Source organism: Pseudomicrostroma glucosiphilum (assembly GCF_003144135.1).
Source record: "Pseudomicrostroma glucosiphilum strain MCA 4718 unplaced genomic scaffold BCV69scaffold_18, whole genome shotgun sequence".
NCBI lineage: Eukaryota > Fungi > Basidiomycota > Exobasidiomycetes > Microstromatales > Microstromataceae > Microstroma > Microstroma glucosiphilum.
This window is the reverse complement of record NW_020289930.1, coordinates 30689-53013: the sequence shown is the minus strand read 5'-3', so window position 1 is coordinate 53013 and position 22325 is coordinate 30689. Positions and strand designations below refer to the sequence as shown.

Below are 22325 nucleotides of genomic sequence, written 5' to 3'. Positions count from 1 at the left end.
AAACAGAGCGGAAGCGGAAGCAGCACTTCTCCACTTCGTCTGTCGCTTTCGCGCAAAAGCGACAATGGGGAACAGAGGGCAACTGGTACGCAGCTCATACTACATGGATGAAAAGGTGGATGGGAGGATGCTAGATTGCGATAGATATACGGCTTCGGGCACAAAGTTGTGATCGGAGGCGCGGGATGTCTGAAGAGCAGGGGCCCATGGCAAGGTCCATCGACGTGTTCACCGGGGCAGGCAATGGTCGCCTTGAAGAGTCTCCTTGTCCATCGTTAGCTTCCCTGCTATCCTCCTCTGCTCCCTGTATTGGCACATTTGCTTAACCTCGCTGCTTCATTCATGGCGTCTGATCTCACAATGCCCCCCGCAACCTCTCCATGAACACCCTCGCGCTGCCATTATCCAACCGCAGTCCCATTTCCCGATTGTACTTCTCCGGCAACTTCCCACTTGCACTGCTCAAGCCATTCAGAGAAGCCGAAGCAGAAGCGGTCGCAGAGGTAGGCTTAGGCTTGAAGCGCAATTTGGGCTCTGAAAGCTCCAGCGATGTCTGCAGGTAGAAGGTGACTGGCTCACTCTTCGGTCCAGGAGTTGGAGCGGGTGAGGTACCGGGGAGTGCAGGAGGGGAGAGGGCGACTTGGAATTCGACTTGTTGATCTGTTCCTGTTGACGTGGATGAGTCTCTGGGGTCTTGAATGGAGAGTCCGGAGAGGTTCTCGAGAATGTACAGCCTCCGTCTCAGCGAGGCAATCTCGCGCTGTAGAGCTTCACTGTCCCCTTCCGATCCAGTAGCTGGTCTTGTGGTTGTAGAGGTCAGAGCCGGCACAGGCTGCTGCACCGAAGGAGCCTCAGCCGCTGATGCTGCCACTGCCAGTCCGCCCTTCTCTTCGCTCTTCTCCTCATCTGGACTAGGACTGAGGACATTCTCGTCTATCCTCAACTTGCGCATTTTCCCTCCCTCTCCCATCCCTACTGGCGTCCCACTGCGACCTCTACCCAGCTCTCCTCCCGCTCCAGCCGCTGCATCTCCTCCTCTCCTGTTGTGCGAGACGAGTAGCGCAGCCGGGTCACTCCTATCCTGTGCTCGAATCTGCTCCCAAATGGCCGCTTTGTCAAAAGACTTTGCCGAGGCTTCAAAGTCAAAGTCTTCTGAGAGGGAGGAGGAAGCTCGAGTGTGGCCGTGGTCGTGTTCGCGTCCTTCCTCGCTCGTAAGAAGTCCTTGCGCTGCTCCTCCACTGCCATTGCCGGCCTTCTTGCCACCCTTCTTCTTGCGGCGAGAGGAAGCGCTACTGCTGCCGTTCACGCCATTTGCTTCGTTGCTTTGTCCAGCACCGGCGCGACCACCCCGACTGGGCTTGGGCAGCTTGGTTGCTTCTGGAGCTCGGAAGTCTGTTGCGCCTGCTCCGTTGCTATTGCTGCTGCTGCTGCTTGCGCCGGTGCTGGTGCTGGAGGTCTGTGCAGGTGCCGTAGACTGAGACTCAGCAGTAGCAGGAACGACGGAGATGCCTCTGATGCGAGCCTTGTCCACCTGTACCGGCTCTCCGCCGCCTTGGCGGGTAAGTACGAGTAGGTTGCGTTCTACGTCAATCTGTGTGATTGTGCCCACGAGTGGCTGAGGGGCGTCATTGAGTGCGAGGGATACATGCAGGCCAATGTAGGATGAGGCCATGGCTGAGATGGATAATGGTGATGGTGGGTGGAGAGGGGAGAGGGAGAGGATGAGGTTGCGGAAGTGTCCCTGGAATGACCATCGCTGCTTCTGTACGACTCTTTGGCCGCGCGAGGAGTCCGGGGCGGAAGCACAGGCCAACAGGCACACGAGGCAAAGTGTTGCTTGCAGGGCCACAAGAGGGGCAAAGGGAAGGCACGCAAGGCACACACTGGACAGGACAAGGACCACCTCTACCAGCCCACGACGTCCTTCGTGGTACAGCGTCTGCGGCATCGATACCAGCAGCAGCAAAGGGGATCCACCCTCTCCCCTCGCTCTTCCAGCATGGCTCCCAACCAAACCACTCTCGCCCGTCTGCAGACCATCTCAGGTCTAGCCCTCACCACGCTCCTAGTCCTCACAAGCGCCCTCGCCTTTCTCACCTACCCATCCCCCTCGGTCCTCTCCAACCCAAACCCACACGCAGCCTTGAATGTTTCTGGAGTAGAGGTGCTACTAGGGAGAAATCGATGGCATATGGATCGGAGGCAGCAGGAGTTCCTCGAGGTTAGATTTGAAGGAGGGGTGGACCTTACGGGCAAGACGGACTTGGCTTCTTTCCTTCCTGAAAGCTTGTCGGGGGGCCACCAGGATGCGACTAGGGACCAGACCCAGGGCAAATCGGCGGGTCGCTCCCTCTGGAATTGGAATACCAAGCAGGTCTTCCTCTGGCTCGAGGTAGAGTGGAGGGATTACCCAAAGGAAGTGGAACAGGGGCAGGGAGTGGGCGAGGGTAGACTGAATAGGGCAGTAGTGTGGGATCGCATCGTACGCCGGAGAGAAGATGCCAGAGTGGTGTTGAATGGCAGGAACAAGTACGGCGTTAGGGCAGAGGGAGGTAAATGGAGGTGAGTTTGCAGTGTACAAGAGATATCAGCTAGACCAGGCGAGCTCGGTCAATCTGATCCATACCCTTTGCTACCGCCCCCACTCACCCACCTACCAGCAAGATTCCCTCTGCCACTTTTACACTCCGGTGGAACATTATGCCTCACGTAGGACTTTTAGCCTATGGCCATGAAGCTTCCACTGGCTCAGTCCAAATTCCAGCACGAGTGGTGGAGTTGGACGAGGAGGAGATGGAGAATAGGGAGACGGTCTGGGATATGCCTTACTAGATGGCGAGACACACAGGGAGAGAGAGAACACCCCCTCCTCAAGAAATATCCATATGCACACTCCAAACACCACGTCGTGCGAGAGCCCGTCAAAGTGAAACCGAAAGCAGGGTAGATTGGGAGAGCAGACTGGAAGAGGAACAGGTACCACGTACCAGGGAGACCAATGCCAACCCTACTCGAACCTCTTATAGGCATGCGTCTCATACTCCTTTTTCCTCTCACCTCCGTACTTCCTCCCACTCCTACCCTGCTTAGCCACAGGCAATCTCGGCTCCACCCTTCCCTTGATCATGAGTCCATCCCACTGATCCCTGAAGAGGTTTCCCTCCGTCTTGACTCCCCTCAATCCTTCACTGAGCTCCTCTCCCAATTGCACCTCCTCTCCAGCCCGAGTAGAGGCGGAAGAGGGTACCTTGAACTTGCCCGAGCGCTGCCCTGCTAGACCTTTCGAGGCTCGCTCGTTGAGCTTGGCAAGTCGACGGGACTCGAGGAGCGCAGCGCGTGCCGCCTGCTCCTTCTTGATCGTCTTTTGCAATGTAGGCAGGGAAGCGAGCGACTGCGAAAGAGCTTTGGAGCGCTTCTTTGCCTCGGCTTGCTCCAGGAGCTGCTTAGCCCTAGCCTCCTTTTGCCGTTGCGCTTTCGTCTTTCTCAGACCAGAGACTCGCGCAGCCTTCTCCTCGTCGGCGGCATCGGCGTCGGCGTCGTTTTCGAGCAACTCTTCGACCCGCTCCTCCTCGTGCTCGTCGGTAGAGGGAATCTCGCCAACGATCATCCCTCGGAAGACTCGCCCGGCCTCTTCATCGCCGCGCAGCTCCTCCATGTCCCGCTGAGCCTTTGCAGCCTCGGTCCAACGAAGCTTGAAGGCCTTCTCTTCCTCTTCGCTCTTCATCTTGGCCAGCTCGGCCTGGTAGGCCTTTTGCAAGAGGGTTGCATGCGAGGTAAAGGTGGGGTTGTAAGATTGGCCCGTAGAGGGGAGGGAGAGGAATGAGGCTAATGTTGGGACGGGGCCAACGGCGCTCGCCTTGGCTTTACCCTTGCCTTTGCCCTTCTTGCCAACCGTTACACTCGACGCGGCTACGACAGTGGCCGGTCCGGCTGCTGTGAGATGGGCGGGCGTCTTGATCTCCTTCTTGCGAGCTTCCTCGATCCAGTCCTCGTCTGCCTTTGCCTTTTCGACTGCCGTCTTCGATGGTCCTTCTCCCCCGTTCCATACATCTTCCTCGGGTGTTCTGAGGATAGCACCTTTGATGCCTTCGAGGGCATTGCCCTGCTCGCTCTCTACGATAGCTCCAAAAGGTCCCTTGACGGGCCGACGAGCAATGCGTCTAAGTCGATCCTGCTCAATCTTGCTCATCTTGCCCGTCTTTGAACCCTTGAATGTGGCAGCTCCAGCAGGCGTCACACCTTTGCGAGCCACAGCGGGTACTGCACTCTCATTTTGCAGCGAGGCGAGGAAGCGCATAGGCTTCTTCTCTTTACGTTTGCGGAGAGTGGTACCGAGAGCTTCATCTCCCTTTGTGTCTACCTCGAAGAGGCCCGCATCTGCCACTCCCAATGCGCCATCCTCTCCCGTCGAAGTCTTGAGTGCTCCTGGCCTCTCAAGACCAAGACGTTCGGCGACTCGGGCGGACTCGAGGTGCTCATCTACTTCGGAGAGGTCGATGTTGCGTCTCCAACTCGCCTTGTTCTTGCGGGAAGGCTGAGAAGACGATGCGGTCTTCTTCTTAGCGGCGGGTCCAGCAGCTGCAGCAGCAGAAGTCGCTGCGGCTGTGCCCGATGAGCGCGATGAGGATGCTCTGGACGTCGATGGAGCCATGGTCGAAGTCGCGGTCGTGGATAGGATGATGATCGTGGTGAAGCTGCAAAGGGTTGCTTGGCCTGAGCGGAAACAGGGCGAGGCAAGAAATTTTGGCGTCGGCCGAGACGAGTGTGACCGGAACGGAGGTGGGGCCCTTCCTTCCTTCCTTCCTTGGCAGCCGACTTTTTGGTCAAAAGCCCCGAAATTGCCAAAGTGAGGCCCAAGAATATGAACGTCGTACCGTTGGCGGTGAAGCTCAACTAAGGCAGACAGACACAGCATCGTCTGCACCCTCCCAGTCACTGCACCTGGCAATGGCAGACTCAACACCATCATCCTCGACCACCAAGATGGCCGTCGATGATACTGCTCACACTCAAGTGGCTACTCCAATCACAAGCGCCGATGCACAAGCTTCCACCTCGACGTCCAACAGCGCAACTCTTCCCGCACAGACGGCGCCTTTGCCCTCACCTCCTACCGCCGTCGCTGAAACTGGCAAAGCTCAGACCAATGGCTCCACGCAGCAATCGCAGTTGAAACGGAAGATGGTAGATGAGGCAGAGGAGGAAGAGGACACTTCACAACGTCCAAAGCTCGCTGCTGATGGTCCCGGTCCTTCGCGTGCAGCTCAGATGAAGCAGCGAAGGAGGGAGAGCAAATACATCAAGGCAGGTGATCTGGTCATCATATTCATCGTGAGTATATCATCAGCGTGTGTAAGCGCTTCTGTCGCTCCTCGCCGCTGATCACCTTCACCTTTTCCCCCCTTTCTCACATAGTCTCGCGATCGTCCCTTCTCGCCGCTGACAGTAACGCCGGACCAAGTCTTCACAAACGCCTTTGGCTCTTTCCCCCACAACAACATCATCGGTCGACCCTTTGGCTCTCAAATCCGTTCAGAGAACAACAAGGGTTTCCTCACTCTGCTCCGACCCTCTCCAGAGCTGTGGACTCTCAGCCTACCGCATCGGACGCAGATCCTGTATGGACCCGATATGAGCTTCATTAGTATGAAGATGGGCCTCGGCCCGGGTGGCAGGATTGTCGAGGCCGGCACGGGGAGCGGAAGCTTCACCCATTTCCTAGCGAGGTGTGTTGGGCTGCCAGAGGGAGGTCACGGAGAGGGTAGCGAGACCATGGGGAGGGAGTGGAAGGGACAGGAAGGATGGGGCGTCAGCGCCGGTAGGGGCAGAGGCGTCCAGACTCGTCCACCAAAGGAGAAGAGTGAGAGTGCCGAAGGGACTCCGGGACCTACGGCACCTTTCAAGGATACAGCGGCTACAACGCCGGCTGAAGGGGAGACCGGTGCGTCCAGCACGTCGAATCGCGTTCAGCACTTCAAGTCACTGGCTTCGCCTACGCCAGATCATGACGGAGAGCTGTCTCCCAACAACGGCAAAGTCTGGACTTTCGAATTCCACGCCTCGAGGGCTGCCATGGCCCGCAGAGAATTCGTAGACCACGCCCTCACCCCACTCGTCTCCGCATCGCACCGCAACGTCTGTCTCAACGGCTTTCCCTCTTCCCTAGACGGCCTCGCAGACGCCGTCTTCCTCGATTTGCCCGCGCCCTGGGAAGCGATCCTTTTTGCCCCCTCGGTTCTCAATCCGAAGACTCAAGGCGTCATCTGCTGCTTCTCCCCTTGTATCGAGCAGGTCCTGCGTACGGTCAAAGCACTTGGCGAAGCTGGATTCAGGGACGTGGAGACCTTTGAGTCCTTGGTGCGGACGCACGAGAGTATCAAGAGCGGCTTTGCCGGTGCTGGAAGTGCTGGAGGACTCTATGAAATGCCACTGAAGGAAATTGGAGAGGTGAAGGAGATGTTGAGGGATAGAGTCAGGAAAAGGGAGAAGATGAGTGAGAATCAGAGGAGGAAGGCGAGGGAGAAGAAGGAGGGAGGGAAGGTGGAGGGAGAGGGAGAGGGTGAGGGTGGCGATGATGAAGCCGAGGCCGAGCAGGAAGAGGAGGAGAAGAAGACAGGTGAAGAGAAGGACAAAGTCGAGAACGGCGTCGAAGAGGAGAAGCCGCAAGAGAATGGCGATCGCACCTCGCCTGCACCGATTTCAGCAAGCACCGAGGCCGAATCGGCAGACCCAGCATCAGCATCAGCATCAGCACCAGCAACAGCATCAGCATCAACAGAAGGTCCCGCACCAGCCCCTCTCACCACCCCTACCTCTACAAGCACTTCCCGCCCAGCGCCCAAGCTCAGCTTCCCCGCCCCTGCCCCTTCCACCCACCCTCTCCCCTCGCACTTTGGTGGAGGTAAAGAGTACAAGCAACAAGTTGTGCGGAGCAACACCTATTCGCGCTTGCATGCGAGCATGAGAGGTCATACGAGCTACTTGACGTTTGGAAGGTTGCCGCCGAGGGCTTGAGAGAGAGGAGAGTGGGACAAAGGGGATGAGAGGGTGGATGGCTCTCTTGTAATATTACAAAGTGATGACAGACAGATAGACATTGCACTCGCAGCGAGTATAGAGCAGGTCTGAAGAGTGGCGATACTCACTTCTGTATCGCATTGCATCGCTCTGCATTGCATTGCCACCAGCTCACACAACGCTGCTAATCCTGAGCTCCTGTCGGTTGGTAGCGCCCCCGCTCAATACACCCTGACCATCCCTTCTGCTCCCGCAAGCAAGATCCTCTCCCCCTCCATCCCAGCATTGATCACGCCAATCCCATGAACTGGCTCGCCCGCCTCCCAGCCCGTGTATTCCTCCTTTACACTGGGCTCGAGGCGCTCCTCCTGCTCCCCATGTGATACAGTGCCAGACGAGGTGGACTTAAAGGTTAGACGGAAGGGCGTGCCGTCCCCTGTCGCTACTACCGCGTCTGGTGGACTGGAGGCACGGCCCTCGGAAGTCAGGAAGCGCAGAGCGTGGATACTGGCTGTGTTCCGCCTGAAGTTGAGCACTTCGCGCGATGCAAGTGAGAGAGGAGCTCCAGAGTCTTCTTCTCCTTCTTGCGCATCGCCGTTCGAAATGTCACTTGCTGTGGCTCTTGATCCGAGCTCAAGTCGGAAGAGTCGCACAATACCAGTCTTGCTCCCTGTCACAAGGTCAAGACTGCTCCTCGCGCTGTGTGCTGCATCACCACTTTCTGGAGCGGCGACGGCGGAGGAAGAGGACGGCGGCGACGACCGTTCGACGATGTCCAGACTCCATACGGCGCCGGTACTGGGCTCCACTTTCCAGAAATCGCTCGCCCCTGGCTGAGATTGACCTTCCGGCAGGGTCGGCCAGCTCCTGGGCGCAATTTCCAGCAGAGGCCAGTCTGTCACCGTGACTGGCTTGACCGAAGCTTCGTCGTCCTCTTCCTGACTGTTCTGAGCAGGCGTTTGTGTTGTTGTATCTTGTGTGATCCTGAGCAAAAATACCTGCACATAGCCCGACGAAAGGCCGGCGATGGCAAGGTAGTCTCCGAGCCCTTCTTCTTCTTGAGCTTCGGACGATGTCGCTGCGCCATTCAGCTTGAGTACCCTGAGACATTCTACTCCACTCCAGCCACGACATCCGATCATACGGACACTTTTGCCTGCCCTGACGTCCCAGACTCGGATCGTACCGTCCAGACTGGCACTGACAATTCGCTTGCCCCGTCCGAGGATGGCGGTGGATGTCACAGCACGCTTGTGGCCCTTGAATACCCGTGGGCAGATGCCGTCTTGCGCTGAGTAGAGCCGCAGGGTGAGGTCGGAGGAGGCGGTGAGAAGGACCAGGGAGGATGGGAGAAAGGATGCCGCTTGCACGTCGCCTACGTGCCCTGTGAGGGGGAGCCGCAAGGAGGCGAGCCGCTTCTTCTCCAGCGCTCTTATCCTCCGTTGCGCCTTCTCTTCGACGGCGAGTTCAATGCCCACCGAATGAGTGTTCTCGCCATCTTCGCCTGCTTCGCCCCTGATCCATCCGGGAAGGCCAGCCACCACGCACTCCCCGTCCTCTCCGCCTGCTACGAGCTTGGTGCCATCGGGACTAACATCAAAGGCCGAGATCTGGCCACCGCCGCCCGATTCGATGGCTCTCTGGGATCGGCGACCCTTGAGCAAGGTCGCCGGGGTATGAACGGGCAGGCGTAGGCGTACGGATGTAGGCAGCGAGGGCGAGTTCTGCGCCACTGTGGGTGAGGTGGCGACCATGGAGGACGAGGATGTCGAGATGGACAAGTCTGGCACAGCGTGGCCTTCCTGTAAAGACGCGGAATGTGGGACCGGAAACGTCAGATCCTGCTCTCACCGCCTTCGCGATGGGCGTATGTGCCTACTCACTCTTCCGCTCAGCGCCCTTGCCTTTTCTTCCTTGATCAAGAGGTTACGCTGCCCCCTGATATTCTCTAATTGCACCTCATCTTGCGCGCTGGGATCGTTCTTCTCCTTTGCTGCAAGTGTGAGAGTAGCATGTATGCTCTTCTGTGGAGCATTGTCTGCATACACGGACAGCCATACATTCTCTGCTGCTACTTTGCTCTCGAGGATGTCAGCATAGACCTGGTGGTATGTGGGCTGGAGTGTGGCATAAGGGAGGAGGTAAGATGGTGGTGCATCTGTCTTTGTCAACGAGGATGACGGTGAGGATGAAGATGCTGCTGCTGCTGCTGCGGCCGTCATGGTTGGTAGCGACGAGACAGTGAAGGGTAGAATGAATCGATCACGATGAAGCTGAGGGAGGAGGAATGCTTCTCTACTTGTTACTTTGGCGGAAGCAGGCAGGTGGTTGCCTGTGTGCTTGGACCACCCCCCGCACCGCCAGGACGGCGGAGGAAATCTGCCGCGCGACGGCACAGGCGGCACTCACTCACCCCCGCGCCTAGACTAGTCTACCCTCACCCATCGTCCGCACGCCGCCATCGAGCTTCATCGTCTTCGGTCCATCCCAAAGCCACGACGGGTGAGCTCACAGGACGCTGCAACAGACGACGGATCGATCGCACATCCCACCACCTCGATACTTCTATCCGCAGAAGCGAGCGCATCCCATCCGCCCAATTGCCCAGAGACGCTTTCAGGAAGGCCCCGACGCAAGTCCAAGGGAAGCGCAGGAGTCTCGTCGTCCGCAATCCATGCCGGCAACGCCCCGAAGAGTTGAAGAACAAAGCGGAGCATCACATACCTCCGATCTGCTCTCGGCTAGCTCAATACCAGGTACATCCAACCATTACAAGGCTCAACCTGTTGCGTATCCTGGTGACTCTGCCGTGAAGGCGGAGTCATCCAGGGCGGGAAGAGGCAACGGGGTGGAGGGCTTGAGCAATGGCAATGGCGGTAGCGGCAGCTCCAATGGCGAGGCCAATGGTATCGCTGGCCCGAATGTACAGAGCAGCGAACCTGCGGATCGCAAGCCCATGACTTCATCTTCTGCATCTGCAAATGGCAGCCTCATGCCCTTGAATGCTTCTTCCCCGTCTAAATCTAACGGCCACTTGTCTCCTCCCGCTTCCGATCCAACGTTTATGCGACCTCCTCTCTCTCTCAAGGCCCAAGGCAAGGTCAAAGCGGTAGAAGCTCCTGCTGTGGTCACAAAGACAAGCAGGTCTACCAGTCCACCGATCCCTGGTAGCGGGGTGAAGCTGTCTCACTCTCAGATGTTCAGAGCTTCCTCTCCACCGCGGACAGGACATGACAAGAGAGGCGGAATATTGTTGGACGGTTTGAAATCAGAGCTGAATCAAGAGGATGGAGGTCTCATACCTTTGGCAGCAGTGATAGATCGGGTCGCGAGCGATGCATACGAGACACTGCAGAACCTTGGTGAAACGTGAGTCGTGCGACAGGGGAGGTCTCCATTTCAGCCTACTTACCCTCACTGTCTTTCGAAACGTGATCACAGAATGACTTCTTTGCCCTCTGGCGCTCGACGAGTACGCATCTTCAACACCGCCCTTGACCTACGGAGGCAATTGATCAAGCTATACGTTCTCACGAAATGGGCAAAGGGAGCAAAACATCTCCAGCATATCACCAATGTACTCGGGCTGACCCACGAGCAGTCATTCCAGACAGTTGATGCTAGGGACCACATCAAAGAGACCAGGAGCTTGCTACCCAATGCTCGTGGTAGGAATCATGACATTGTCACTGCAATTGATGTCCTATCTGCTGGAGAGCCTCAAAGGTTGCCAAAGTCCATTGCCACGGAGGCAATCCCTCCAGAGCCTCTCTCTGATAGCGAAGCGCGGACCATTGTCAAGGAGCTCGACACAACCTTACACAAGCGCTTGACAGGCTACGAGATTCTACCGCTAGCGTTACAGCCGGCGCTTGAGGCCTCCTTCAAGATCTCCAATGGTCGGGTCGAACTTGCTGCACCGAACCTCTTCTCGATGTCATTGACGCTTTCAGGGGAGCAGCAGGATGATCGGTGGTATTTGCTCTCGATCAGGTTCGATTATGATGTCACAGGGGAAGGGAAAGAAAGGTTTCCGAATGATCTGTGGGAGTCCCAAAGGGAGGCCTTCATTGCCCAAGCGAACGCGGTCCTGGAGCCCAGGAACAATCTTGAGCAGGAGGCGATAGCAGACACCCCTCCAGATCTGCAAGCACGAGCACAAGAGGCGCCTATAATTAGGCTGTACAACTTCCTTCGGTCACAAGCTCTCGAATATCAGCTCGATATCCTTGCCTATCAATTCTCGGAGCTCGCGCGACTGAAGTGGAGAGGCAGCATCACATGGCAATGGGAGCAACGCGTTCTCATCGTCAAGTATTGGACACCTACGTTGCCTGTCGCGGGCGGCAAGAGTGACCATGCCAACAAATGGAATCCTTTGAGAGGGGGTATCATCAGGCTTCGCGTCCAGGACGAGGCGCTGCATTCCGCCAGCGACGGCGTTCTGGCCTCACTGTCCATGAGAGAAGACAGTGCCATCGATGAAGTAGATGGCAAGGATGCTGAACTGCACAGCGATGACAGAGAAAAACAGCTTAGGCTTACCTTGAGCTGGGAGCTCGACAAGAAACTTGCCACCCAGACGAACTTCCGTAGTGATGTACGAGCGGAAGTCAATGCTCAGGCCCTAGATGCCAATGCCTTGTTGGATGATGTGACCGCAAAGCATGCAGCGTTGTCCATCAAGGCTATCAAGGAACGGCTCAGCAACAGCAAGGCCCTGAACAAGACGATGATGTCTTCCCCAGGCGCAATTGTCGAGGAGAGCGACGCGAGCGGTGCTGCGCTCGTCGTCAGACTCCACGAGACGATCTCCATCCGCATCAGATTGGAAGCGAAGTCCGGACAAATTTCCCTGACCCAGCTGAACAGCTCACGCAAGCACGTTGGGTCGTCCTCAACGACTCAAAGCGTCGGGAGTCTTCTGGCCTCCTTTTCCGGTTCACCCTCAATCGCCCGTCTGAAAGACGCCACGAGACTACTCAATGTAGCTCCAGAGGCAATCGTCGAAGTTCTCCTGCGTCTTCGAACAGCGGCAGTCTGCGATGACCTGGAAGCAAAAGCAGGGAGAGTGGGATTGGGATGCCTTCGCCGGCTCAATCTGGGCCAAGAAGAATATGGCAAATTCGGCATCAGCCAGCCTAGCAGTCTGCTCTTCCTACCTTTGCCACAGTGCCCTACATTCTACCTGGTCAGCGTCGTCAGGGAAGAGGGTGTCCGCGTAGCGCTCACCAGTGCTATGCCGGTGATGTACGGGGATGGTACTTTCGGCTCTTCGCTGTCTGTTCAGAGTCTCCAGTGGCTGGATGCGTCAAGGCTCACAGACAGAGCGACTTCATCCACGCAAAATTTCCTCGGCAAGAGGAGAAGAGGTCAGCATACATCAGGCTCTCTGTCAGGGCTGGGAACGCATAGCACTTCTGCTGCTTCCGTGACCAACCTGGATAGCTCGGATCTTGCCCGCTTGCATTCGTATGCGACGGCTCTTACGCTTTCTCTACAGATCGAATCGCAGCTGCAAATGAGGAGTATTCCTTTCGCCTACATACCTCCAAACAGACAACGAAGTAGTCCAGAATCTCTCGAGCTCACAAAGTCTGACGACGAGTATCAGCGAGGGCAAGCCCTTGTGCCCGCGATCACGCTTCGAGCGGCGGACCTATTCGGCTCCTCTGCTTCGCCTCTGCTCAGACGAAGTGTTGTTCTCAAGATCCGCGACTATTGGAACCCCAAACGCAGCAGCCTCGGTCTCGTGACAAAGTTGAAGTTTAATGCGAGCCTCGGCACCAATCAAATCTCAGGGAGCGAATCGGCAGCGCAGTCAGGTCTTCAAGGTGCTCCTCCTACCGCTGTGCTCAACACTCGGACGTCGACAATATCGTTCCAGGCGCAAAATCTTTCCCAGGCCATCGACATCTTCCGCTTCGAGTGGAATCGCATTGCCAGGATCGTCTCGCTCGCTGCCTACCTCTCAAAAGCGCCCTCCCTTGCAAGCTTGAAGACATTCACTTTATCGCAAGTCAAATTTACCTACACCGGGCAGGACGGCCAGGAGTTGATGGGCGAGGTGACTTGGGAAAGCGAGCAAGCCGTACCGGGCCATTGCCTTGCCTTTAGCTCTTCCCCAATCACTGCACAAGGCAATCCGCACGCGCTCATCTCGCGACACCTTGAAAGGCTGCTCAATGCCTCTAGCACGCCTCCGGACTGGTCAGCCTTCTTCACACTGTTGAGACAAACACTGCCGATCCTGACTCTGGTACAAGGATACCTTGTCGAGGACGAGGCTGCTATGGAGGACGAAGGCAAACCCGATATGGAATTGATCAACGCCACGAGGTACCAGGTCATCTTGGTGGAGAAGTACACGCTGGACGTACGGCTCGCAAAGGACGGAAGAGCCTGCATCAGTGATGGCGTAGAGTCCAGCTCCTCTGAGGCCCCTCGAGCTGGCGAAGCTGAAAGTGGGACCGGAATTGGACCTCGAGAAGGATCCTGGACGCACCCGATCCCACAATTGGCGCAGATCATGGGTCGGTTCGCGGAAGAAGGCGCTCTTGTCTTTGGGAGTACGATGCTCCTACCTGCGGACAAGACTAGTCTGCTCTCCGCGTTGATAGAGCAGGTCAATGAGGCCGTCTTGGTAGAAGAGGGCCTGAAGTGAAGTGAAGAGGCAGCTTTGGAGGACCGCAAAGCCTTCTCTTCTTGTACGATCGATCGCCGTTTTTGCTTTCTTGTACGAGGGCTGATGACAGCCTTGTCACCCCCTCGGATGCCTCGCGCTCGATGGAGGGCAAAAGTCATAGTAGATGCCTGTTTAAGTCACACTTTCAATCGTCCTTGTGGCTACCATACGTGAATGCTGGAGAAGCGAGTGATCTGAGCAGTGGCAGGCAGAGCAAAGTGGTGGAGAGCAGTCTGACTACACTCCGTCGGTGGGCGGACGGGTACGAGGGTCGTGAGCGGTGTGCATTGTGGCAATAATACATAATGATGGGACCGAAGTCCACTCCTCTACTGTCAGGGGCACTCCCCCTGCTTGAACAAGACAGACATCGCAGCAGGCATCAAGAGCCCGCCTCTTGCTAATCTTCTTCCTCCTCCTCTTCTCGCTTCTGTGCCGCTGCAAACCACCAACACAAGCCCGTTATTGCCTGCACGAGTGCCAGCACCACCAATGGCCAAAATTGGAGCGAATTGGAGCTCCCACCTTCGGTATTGTCCGAGCCCCCCTCACCGGTGGGGAGTGTGGCGGACTGCAGCTCAATGAGGATGGATCCCACGGCAGCGCCTGCCATGAGGAGGACAATGGAGAGACACTGGTGTCTGGATTGGGAAATGGAGGTGCGCCGTGCTTTTTCGTCTTCTGAACTTGCGATTCGGGAATGATGGGGTGAGGTCAAGGAAACCGGGAAGAGAAAGGCAGGGAAGACGGCGGCTCCTACCAGCTGCGCGAGCGTGGAGGTGAAGACGACGGTAGTGCTGTAGGCTTTTGATCCAAGGGAGAGGGCCTGAATTGCCTGTGAGCCCATGGCGAGGGAGAGGAGGCCCAGTAGGATCGGGTCCTTTTCGAGGGAGAGGCGAGTGTTGGAAAAGACGAGGAGGAGGATGACAATGGTGGTGGCGAGCGACTGCAGGAAGGAGAGGAGGACGTAGCGACCCCGTGTACTGCTCTGGACCGTAAAGGGAGCCTTGATGTGGGATGCGAGGTAGCCTCCAAGGGAAAAGAAGACGACCGTCGTCACAGACAGGACGATGCGGTTGGAGGCCTCGTCTCTGTGCTTGGCTGACTTCTGATCCTGCTCCCACGATCCAGGCGATGGTTCTGTCAACCAGTCACGGACGACGAAGCGGAACCAGGCCATCCCCGAGATGGCCAGCTGTGTCAAGCCGCCAGTCATGAAGGCTACCCACGTCTTGCTGATGGTGGCAGGATGAGTCAGGAGGCAAAAAGTGTCAGACAATTTGCAGACAAGTGCAGCGACTGCAACATCTCGCCTTCTCACCTGGATGTGAAGGAGATGCAGTCTACCAGTCCAGAGACAAAGCATTGAAGTGCAAGAGGCAAAGCACACGACGAGGGGTCGAGGTGTTCGTCAAGCCTGCCAGGTGCGTAGCAAAGTCTGTGTCAGTACTTCTGGATGGAGCTAGGCGGCAAAGTCTAATGTTCTCCTCACCGTGATGTCAGCGTCCTCTTCGACCGCGAGGATGGTGGCTCATGGCTGCCATTGCCTCCTAGGAGGGGCGTACGTTCGTCTCGGGGCATCTCGGATGTGTTGATGGTAAGAGAAGGAAGGGGAAGGGAGTCGTACAATTGTGAGGAAGAGGAAGAGCAATCAATGGACGTGACCCTTGGTTGGTACCTTGCCATGTCTTGCCGAGCAACCCGCGGCCACTCCGACGTCCGATGCCAGGGCCAAGCCACGCAAATTTCTCCTCGTTCCGAACCAACGGAAAGGAGAAAAGAGACGGTTCACCCGGAAGCAGAGGAAGCAGAGGCCGCGCTTGCTCCACTTGACTGCCAAGGCGCAATACAGAGATGCTACTTATTCTTGTGCTGCCAGTCATTCCTCACGACAATACTACTCATCTACACCAGCAACCAAGCTCGGTGGATTCCCTCCTCGCTATGACACGCTACGCCTCTTCACGCAAGAGGTCGCTGATGTCGCTCTCCTGGTCTCAGCTCGCTTGCCTTGCCTTCCTGCGTCTACCCCGCATCGTCCCCCGAGTCTTGCTTCCTTACACCACCTCCCCCAATACTCCCTACCCGCACGTCATCCGGCTGCCATCACGGGAACCAGGTCGTAGCATCTACTGCTGGATTTTCTTGCCCTCTGAGCACGAGCTGGCCCAGTCGACCTTGGCGACAAGCGGTACTGGGCGGATACCCATCCACGTCGACTTTCATGGTGGGGGCTTCATCATGGGTCAGCTGTCCGAGCAAGCGCCTTTCTGCAGCATGCTTGCCCGTCGTCTCGGTGCGGCAGTCATCACTGTGGACTACAGACTCGGACCTCTAGATACACACCCTGCCGCGTTGCACGATGCAGAAGACGTAGTGCGGTGCTGTGTTGACGAGACCTTTTCAGTTGGGTACACTGCCTTACGATCCCACATTGCCGCCTTTTACTCCAAAACGGGATCGAGGAACGTGCAACTCGACTCTACTCGCTTGTCGCTTTCCGGCTTCTCGTCGGGAGGCAATATTGCCCTTAATATGCTAGTCTCGTGCCCCGACTGGCCCTCGCCGCTCCATCCTTCTCGCCACCCATACGACATTCCCGCTCTGCTCTTCTTTCCCAGCGTGGACGCGCGACAGCTGTCACACGAACGTCCTAGACCAGAGGGAATGCCAGCGTCAGATCCCAGTAGCTGGATGAGCTGGCTGTCAAGACACATGGAGGATGCCTACCTGGAGAGGTGGCAGCGTGGCGAGACGCGAGCTAGTCCTGGTCTGGCCCAACTCTCGAGCGATGTGGAAAGGAAGCAGGCGGTGGACAGGCTGATCGAAGTCGAGCACGACGAAGAAGCAGAGGGGGGATCACGGTCAATGGCAGCTAGACGAGCACAGGCTTCAGATGTTATCATCGACTTGACCGAAGACAGTCAGTCCCAAGGTAGTGGAAGTGCTGGCAACGAGCTCCACTCGTTGTCGCACTGCCTCCTCGTCCTGCCTACGTACGATACCCTGGCCCATCAGTCGGGTCTTTGGCTCGAAGCCCTGGAAAGGGCTGGTAGGCTGGCAGCTCCTCGCGACTGGGACGGAGAAGACGGGTCTGGGTCGAGGACGCACGGCGTGACACCTGTCTATGCTCGGGACATGCCTCATGGATGGACTCAATTCCCTGACTTTGCGCTCAGCGAGGAACAGAAGCGGTCAAAGTACGACGTCTTTGACAGAAGCGTGGAATTCGTGACGACGGTGTGGGGCGGGCGGCAGGAGTCCTGATACCCATCGACTGTTTGTACATACACTGTATATCATCTAGCATTGTCCTTCAGGACTTGACAGCTGTGGTGCCGACTTGTGGACTGCCTTGATACCCTTGACGCTGCTGTTGTGCTTCCTGTGCTGATCCTCCACAACTGTAGACTACCGCCCCGCGTCCCCTTCCGTCCCGGCGTCTTCTTGTCTTGGGTGGTTCTGCCTCCGCCTCACGCGAGCGGGGTTTGAAGCTGGGGAACGCGACTCCAGGCGTGCAGACAACACTTTGGGCCAATTTAGAAGGCGAGGCGAGGCATCGCTTTCCACTCACCACCAGCCATTGCACTCGACTCGTCGTACCACGGCAGGAAGAAGAAGAAGACAAGGCTCACACTCGTAGCCTTTACGATCCATCGATCACATCAACGTCCATCTCACCAACCACACCGCCCCCACTCGATCCACTCCAACCACACCAGCATCAGCATATCTTCCTCTCCCCCTCGCGCTCACCCCTGGTCCTCCTCAGTCCACACGGCGCACACCCCTTCCTTGGCTCACACACCCCTAGACTCCTCTGTCACCTTCAACATCGCGTTCCCATATCCTCTTACACTACCGCTGCCTCAGCGCCAGTGCCCTTGACGGCCGAGTGCTTCCTGGCCTCGACTTAGAGTGCGCCATCGCCGGCGTCGTCTCCTCAAAGACAAGATGTCGGCGAATCAACAGGCCACTCGACCAGCGCCGGGTCCCCCTCTCAAGGGGCGCACACCCTTGGGCATCAAGAACGTCCAGTCAAAGTCCCAACAGCAAGCTCATGATCGACGACAGCACGACGCAATCCTTGTTGAAGGCCCCGACGGCACCATGTCTGCCTCTACCAATGAGTCGCTCAAGCCCCAGCCGGCGACTGCCTACAATGCGAGCAAGCCAGTCGGCGGGCAGTACAAGGTCGACAAGAGCTCGCCCAAGTCCCACCGGATGTCGTTTCTCCACAACATTCAACGGAGCAAGGTCTTCAACAATCTCGTCGGCGGTGAGAGACTCTTGGCACCTCCTTCTCCACGAGACGAAGGGGGCTCCCTAGGCACCGGCAACGGCCTTGGCCTCATCGTCGACGGCGCACCGAGCAGCGCTACTTCTTCGGCTCACAACCTCCTCGGCAGCCTTCGCACACCCAAGAAGAGGGCAATCCCTCGCGAAGATATTCACCCCAGGAACGTCGTTGATCCCGACGATGGGAGCCCTCCTCACAAGAAGTCCCGCTCTTCCAAGGACAGCGGCAGCGGATCCACCGGCATCGCTGCCACTGCCACTCAAGTCAGTAGTACTGGTGGAGCAATTGCCTCTGCGGTAGACAAGATGCAGGTCGACACTTCAGTAGGCAAGGGTACACTGTCTGCCCCACCAGGGCTGACCAATACGGAACAAGCCTTTGAACGACCTCGCCATTTGCATACCCAGAGCATTCAACCTGGCCCTCGCGATACCCTCGCCCCACCGACTCGGTACCCTCGCCAAGATCACAGCAACATACGTGATTCTCATGCCGCCAATGTGGCCAAGAACTCCACTACTCAACGAATCGATAAGATCAGTAGGATGTCGGCAACCGAGCGAGCAGCCCGTGACGAGCAGAAGAAACGCCAAGCTGAGAATTGGAAGAGAAAGTATACCGCCGAGTTTCCCAAGATGACTTTTTACCTGGACGGCTTCGATGAGAAGACCAAAAGCCAGCTCACTCGTACCATTAGCGGTCTCGGCGGAGTGAGTTGCCCGAGTCTTCCAGACATCCTTTACAGCGCTGTTACTGACACCATACGCCTGTACTTCACCCTGCACTTGACTTACAGTCTATTGAGCCCTTCTTTAGCAAGAGTTGTACGCATTTGCTCAGCAAGCACATCGGAAACCCATCAGATATCTCGGGAGACTCGACAAGTGCCTCAACATCAGCTGCCGTTGCGCCTTCGCATCACGCTCCAGTCAAGAGCGCTGTAGTGAGCAAGTCTACCAAACACTTTTCTCCGAGCAAGAAAGGAGTCGCCAAGAAAAACAAAGAGTAAGTCACATCCTAAGGGAACCGGTGACGAGACCCGCGTTGCTGATCGCAGTCGTTGCGCCTTGCGTGTCGTTGCCCAACAGTCTCCCTCTTCATTCCGATCGCAATCCTTTTGACGACGTTGGCATGGCTGCTCCGACGGTACCTTCCAATAGCGTGGTAGCAAAGGCCTACGCTATGGGATTGCATGTCTGGCCTCTAGACAGTGAGTGACCGAACAGTGGCCACCACTGAAATGACATCCGGTTCGTTCGGCTGACCGCCCGTTGCCCCCACTTTCTCGTGACAGAATTCTGGCAGATCGCCAACCTACTTGTTGGTCAGGACGTCACGCAGCAGTCCCGCCACTCTAAAGCGGATCTGGCGCAGCTGCTTCGTCACGAGCAGCTCCACGGTACCTCAGAGCGTGATCTCAACGCCCCTCGCGAAGGTTGGAAGTACTTTGACAAGGACTCGTTCTTCATCTTCATCGAGGATGCTACGAGAGAGCATCGCGCCATCATGGCGCACCAATTCGAGAAGCCTACGGATCCTCAAGCTGAGCCACCTTGGCCAAAACTCTATGGCGAAGCAGAGAATCGATGTCCATTCAGCAAGACTTCGGCTCGGGCTAGAGATCGAGATCGCACTCTGGTGGGACCTCGTCGAATTGACACCTACCGTGCTGACATTGTCCGCAGATTTGACTCGCCAATGCCCCCGACCGCAAGCCGGGATCAGCGCGGTGCTTCGCCTTTCCAGCAACTTGCGTCAGGCAATAGCGTCAGCGTGGCCAGCCACATGACGACGTCCGCTATAGGCACTCCTAGCACTACTGGTTTCCCTGGCGGGTACCATGGTCTCGTAGGTCCTCAGGACAAGCGTGTCGCTCAGCTCAACCGCCGCATGGTATCCGCTGGCTCCGTCGATCTCAACAACTCTACGGGAAGTGACGCTCGACACCGGGAAGGACCATCTGGACCTCACGCTCGGGGAGCCTTCGTTAGGAGCTTGCTCGGCATGCGAGACGATCGCGCACTTCATTCCCCTGGAACGCCTGGAACGCCCGGAGGTCTACCACAGCATCTTCAGCATTCCTACCACACACCCCAGCCTCAGCATTACCACCCTCTTTCAAACCGTTCAGTGTCGCTTCAGCGACCTGGTCCTCCACAAGCACTGCCTCACACGCCAAGCTCGCACCCAGGTATGACACGCTCTATCAGTCTCGGTACGGGCACGTCCCTCGCATCTCGGAACCCTAACGCATCAAGCCGTCAGACCTTGCACGACGTCAAGAACTTTGTTCCCTGCAACGAGCGAGTACCTGCTCCAGGGTCAGTCGAAGCGATGGTCATCCAGCTTCGCCAGGAACAGCTCGAGAATCCTTGTCCCGCGCCACAGGATCCTAACGCTGAGAAGAAGCGAGACGACGCGAACAACGACCGAAGACCTTACTGCGAGAATTGCCGCGTGTACTTCGATGAGCTGGAGGAACATACACTCTCCAATCGTCATCGTAAGTTCGCTCTGAACGACGCAAACTTCGTACAGATCGATGCATTGATCAGACGTGTTGAGCGTCCTCAAGCACCCTGGGTGCCTTTCATCGCTGAGTGGCTTTCCAAGAATGGCTCAGACGCCGTACAGTCAGGATACCCTATCGGCGTAGGCCATGACGCCGAGAGTCGCTCTGCTGCCAGCCGTTCTGGCTCGGAGGACCCTCCTTTGTCTGCCTGCCATCAACCGGACCTCTCCTTCGGCGATGAAGGGGACGCGTTTGTGGAGGTGAGCAGAGACGGTGACTCGAGCTTGAATGAGACCAGTCTTGTGACCCTCGAGCAAGACGGCAATTGGCATGAAGGCGATGGAGCAGAAGACAGTGTTGACTACAACACCAGCTTCGTCGAGACCGAGGGCCATCTGACTCCACACACTTCCCCCGAGGCAAGCGCCCGACCGTCCGTCTTTGTCGTCAAGCATGAGGAAGGCGACGATGATGAGACAAGTCTGGAGGATGCTTACGAGCAGGGCGAGCATGCCCCACATGGCACTGCAGCTTAGGCCATCTCGCACCTTGGCATCCAGAGCGGTTACGGAATTCAAGACCAACATCCTCATTCGGCATCGGAGTGGCATTTCTTATACCTGCATACCTTCCGATAGAATATGATCGACACTAGGCACGGAAGTAGCGAAAGGTCATCTAGATCTCTCCGCAAGCTCCCTTCATTGACCCATCTACCCACGGCGAGCGCAAATAGGACAGGCGTCCAGGCCAAGACTTCAATTCCGCTCTCGCTCGGAAAGCGGATTTGCTGCTTCGAAAAGCCATCTCCTGATCTTCATATCCCCTGAGCCCAAAAACGCATCCGCGGCATAAGCTGACCTGCCCCTCTGGATCTCGCGTTCGGACTTAAACAAGCTATGCCATGAGACACCTTCAAGCACAAGTATGGTGTACGCGACCATCAGAACATCTAGACCATCATCGGAGACCAAAAGATCTTCCCTACAGCGGCAAGCTGGCTGCATCGGCCAGGACATCCGCGGGAAGGATTGACATGTCTCGTCTGCCACGAATGGCTCAAGTCCTCAATGGCAAGTAAAGTCTTTTCGTCCCTTCTTCCTGCATCTCCCGATGGACACGGCAGGTCTAATCGCTACGCTACTCCTTACTCCCCATTTTAGCTCAACTCCGATGAACGCCCCATGATTCTGCATACTTTCACCCCTTTCTTGTCTGTCCACGGCAGCAATGCCAATGTTCTCGGTACAACCTAACTTCATCTGTATAAACTCGTCTGTCGCACCGCATCCGAAGCAATTTCATTAGCACTTTTTTCACTATCGAATATCAGTAGGCGTGTTCACGTGTTGTGCTCGACTTGCCCAGCTAGGACGGAATGGGCAACGTGTGATTGGAGGAGTGATGACGTCGCGAGTACAGAACACGGCCGCAAGGTGCCTCTTCGTCTTCCTCTCTCTCTCCCACTCCCACACTGACGACTTGTCCTGACCGACGACGACCGATGCGGAAAAAAAAAGAAGACGTGAGGGGCGCTCGGACGTCGACGCCACGCGTAAAGTGCATGCATGCACGCACGCACGGCCTGCCGTGTGATTCTAGAAGCGCCCCTTTCCCCGCTACCCCGACTTGTGACTCCGCTGCTCAGCGTGGACCCAAAGCGAGCGAGAGAACAGCTTGAACTCGATGCGTTTGAGGTGGGGCTGACAAGTGAAAAGGGCACAGGGGAAGAGGATGTCTAAGAGGAACTGATTGGGGTGGAGAGGACAGCGGGGGGGAAACCTCCAGGCTACGGTCACGCTCGAGCTGGT

General features: G+C 56.8%; 9 protein-coding genes across 9 annotated transcripts; 5 read left to right on the top strand and 4 right to left on the bottom strand.

The window, feature by feature from the left end:
• Positions 1-66: 66 nt before the first annotated feature.
• On the bottom strand, positions 67-1726 carry BCV69DRAFT_285341 (hypothetical protein). Its single transcript, XM_025493359.1, has one exon. The coding sequence runs from the start codon at positions 1670-1672 to the stop codon at positions 356-358; it is 1317 nt and encodes a 438-aa protein (XP_025345206.1). The 5' UTR covers positions 1673-1726; the 3' UTR covers positions 67-355.
• A 146-nt stretch (positions 1727-1872) lies between these two features.
• BCV69DRAFT_285340 (hypothetical protein) lies at positions 1873-3204 on the top strand. The gene is made up of 2 exons (XM_025493358.1): positions 1873-2562; positions 2661-3204. Exons 1-2 carry the CDS (start codon positions 2000-2002, stop codon positions 2830-2832), a joined length of 735 nt encoding a protein of 244 aa, XP_025345205.1. The 5' UTR covers positions 1873-1999; the 3' UTR covers positions 2833-3204.
• BCV69DRAFT_285339 (P60-like protein) lies at positions 2681-4695 on the bottom strand. Its single transcript, XM_025493357.1, has one exon. It carries the CDS (start codon positions 4649-4651, stop codon positions 3008-3010), a length of 1644 nt encoding a protein of 547 aa, XP_025345204.1. The 5' UTR covers positions 4652-4695; the 3' UTR covers positions 2681-3007.
• Positions 4696-4824: 129 nt separating this feature from the next.
• Positions 4825-7248, top strand: BCV69DRAFT_285338 (GCD14-domain-containing protein). The gene is made up of 2 exons (XM_025493356.1): positions 4825-5331; positions 5416-7248. The coding sequence occupies exons 1-2, from the start codon at positions 4984-4986 to the stop codon at positions 7012-7014; spliced, it is 1947 nt and encodes a 648-aa protein (XP_025345203.1). The 5' UTR covers positions 4825-4983; the 3' UTR covers positions 7015-7248.
• Positions 6900-9309, bottom strand: BCV69DRAFT_314886 (hypothetical protein). The gene is made up of 2 exons (XM_025495155.1): positions 8901-9309; positions 6900-8819 (listed from the first exon to the last, which is right to left on the bottom strand). Exons 1-2 carry the CDS (start codon positions 9237-9239, stop codon positions 7239-7241), a joined length of 1920 nt encoding a protein of 639 aa, XP_025345202.1. The 5' UTR covers positions 9240-9309; the 3' UTR covers positions 6900-7238.
• Positions 9310-9468: 159 nt separating this feature from the next.
• Positions 9469-13892, top strand: BCV69DRAFT_83438 (MED14-domain-containing protein). The gene is made up of 2 exons (XM_025495569.1): positions 9469-10386; positions 10459-13892. Exons 1-2 carry the CDS (start codon positions 9692-9694, stop codon positions 13679-13681), a joined length of 3918 nt encoding a protein of 1305 aa, XP_025345201.1. The 5' UTR covers positions 9469-9691; the 3' UTR covers positions 13682-13892.
• Positions 13893-14102: 210 nt separating this feature from the next.
• BCV69DRAFT_301499 (hypothetical protein) lies at positions 14103-15283 on the bottom strand (the record flags this gene model as incomplete). The annotated part of the gene is made up of 3 exons (XM_025494570.1): positions 14103-14937; positions 15024-15119; positions 15195-15283. 3 exons carry the CDS (start codon positions 15281-15283, stop codon positions 14103-14105), a joined length of 1020 nt encoding a protein of 339 aa, XP_025345200.1.
• Positions 15284-15542: 259 nt separating this feature from the next.
• BCV69DRAFT_285334 (alpha/beta-hydrolase) lies at positions 15543-17025 on the top strand. Its single transcript, XM_025493355.1, has one exon. The coding sequence runs from the start codon at positions 15557-15559 to the stop codon at positions 16967-16969; it is 1413 nt and encodes a 470-aa protein (XP_025345199.1). The 5' UTR covers positions 15543-15556; the 3' UTR covers positions 16970-17025.
• A 631-nt stretch (positions 17026-17656) lies between these two features.
• BCV69DRAFT_301497 (hypothetical protein) lies at positions 17657-21050 on the top strand (the record flags this gene model as incomplete). The annotated part of the gene is made up of 4 exons (XM_025494569.1): positions 17657-18712; positions 18799-19007; positions 19091-19212; positions 19297-21050. The coding sequence occupies 4 exons, from the start codon at positions 17657-17659 to the stop codon at positions 21048-21050; spliced, it is 3141 nt and encodes a 1046-aa protein (XP_025345198.1).
• Positions 21051-22325: the final 1275 nt, after the last annotated feature.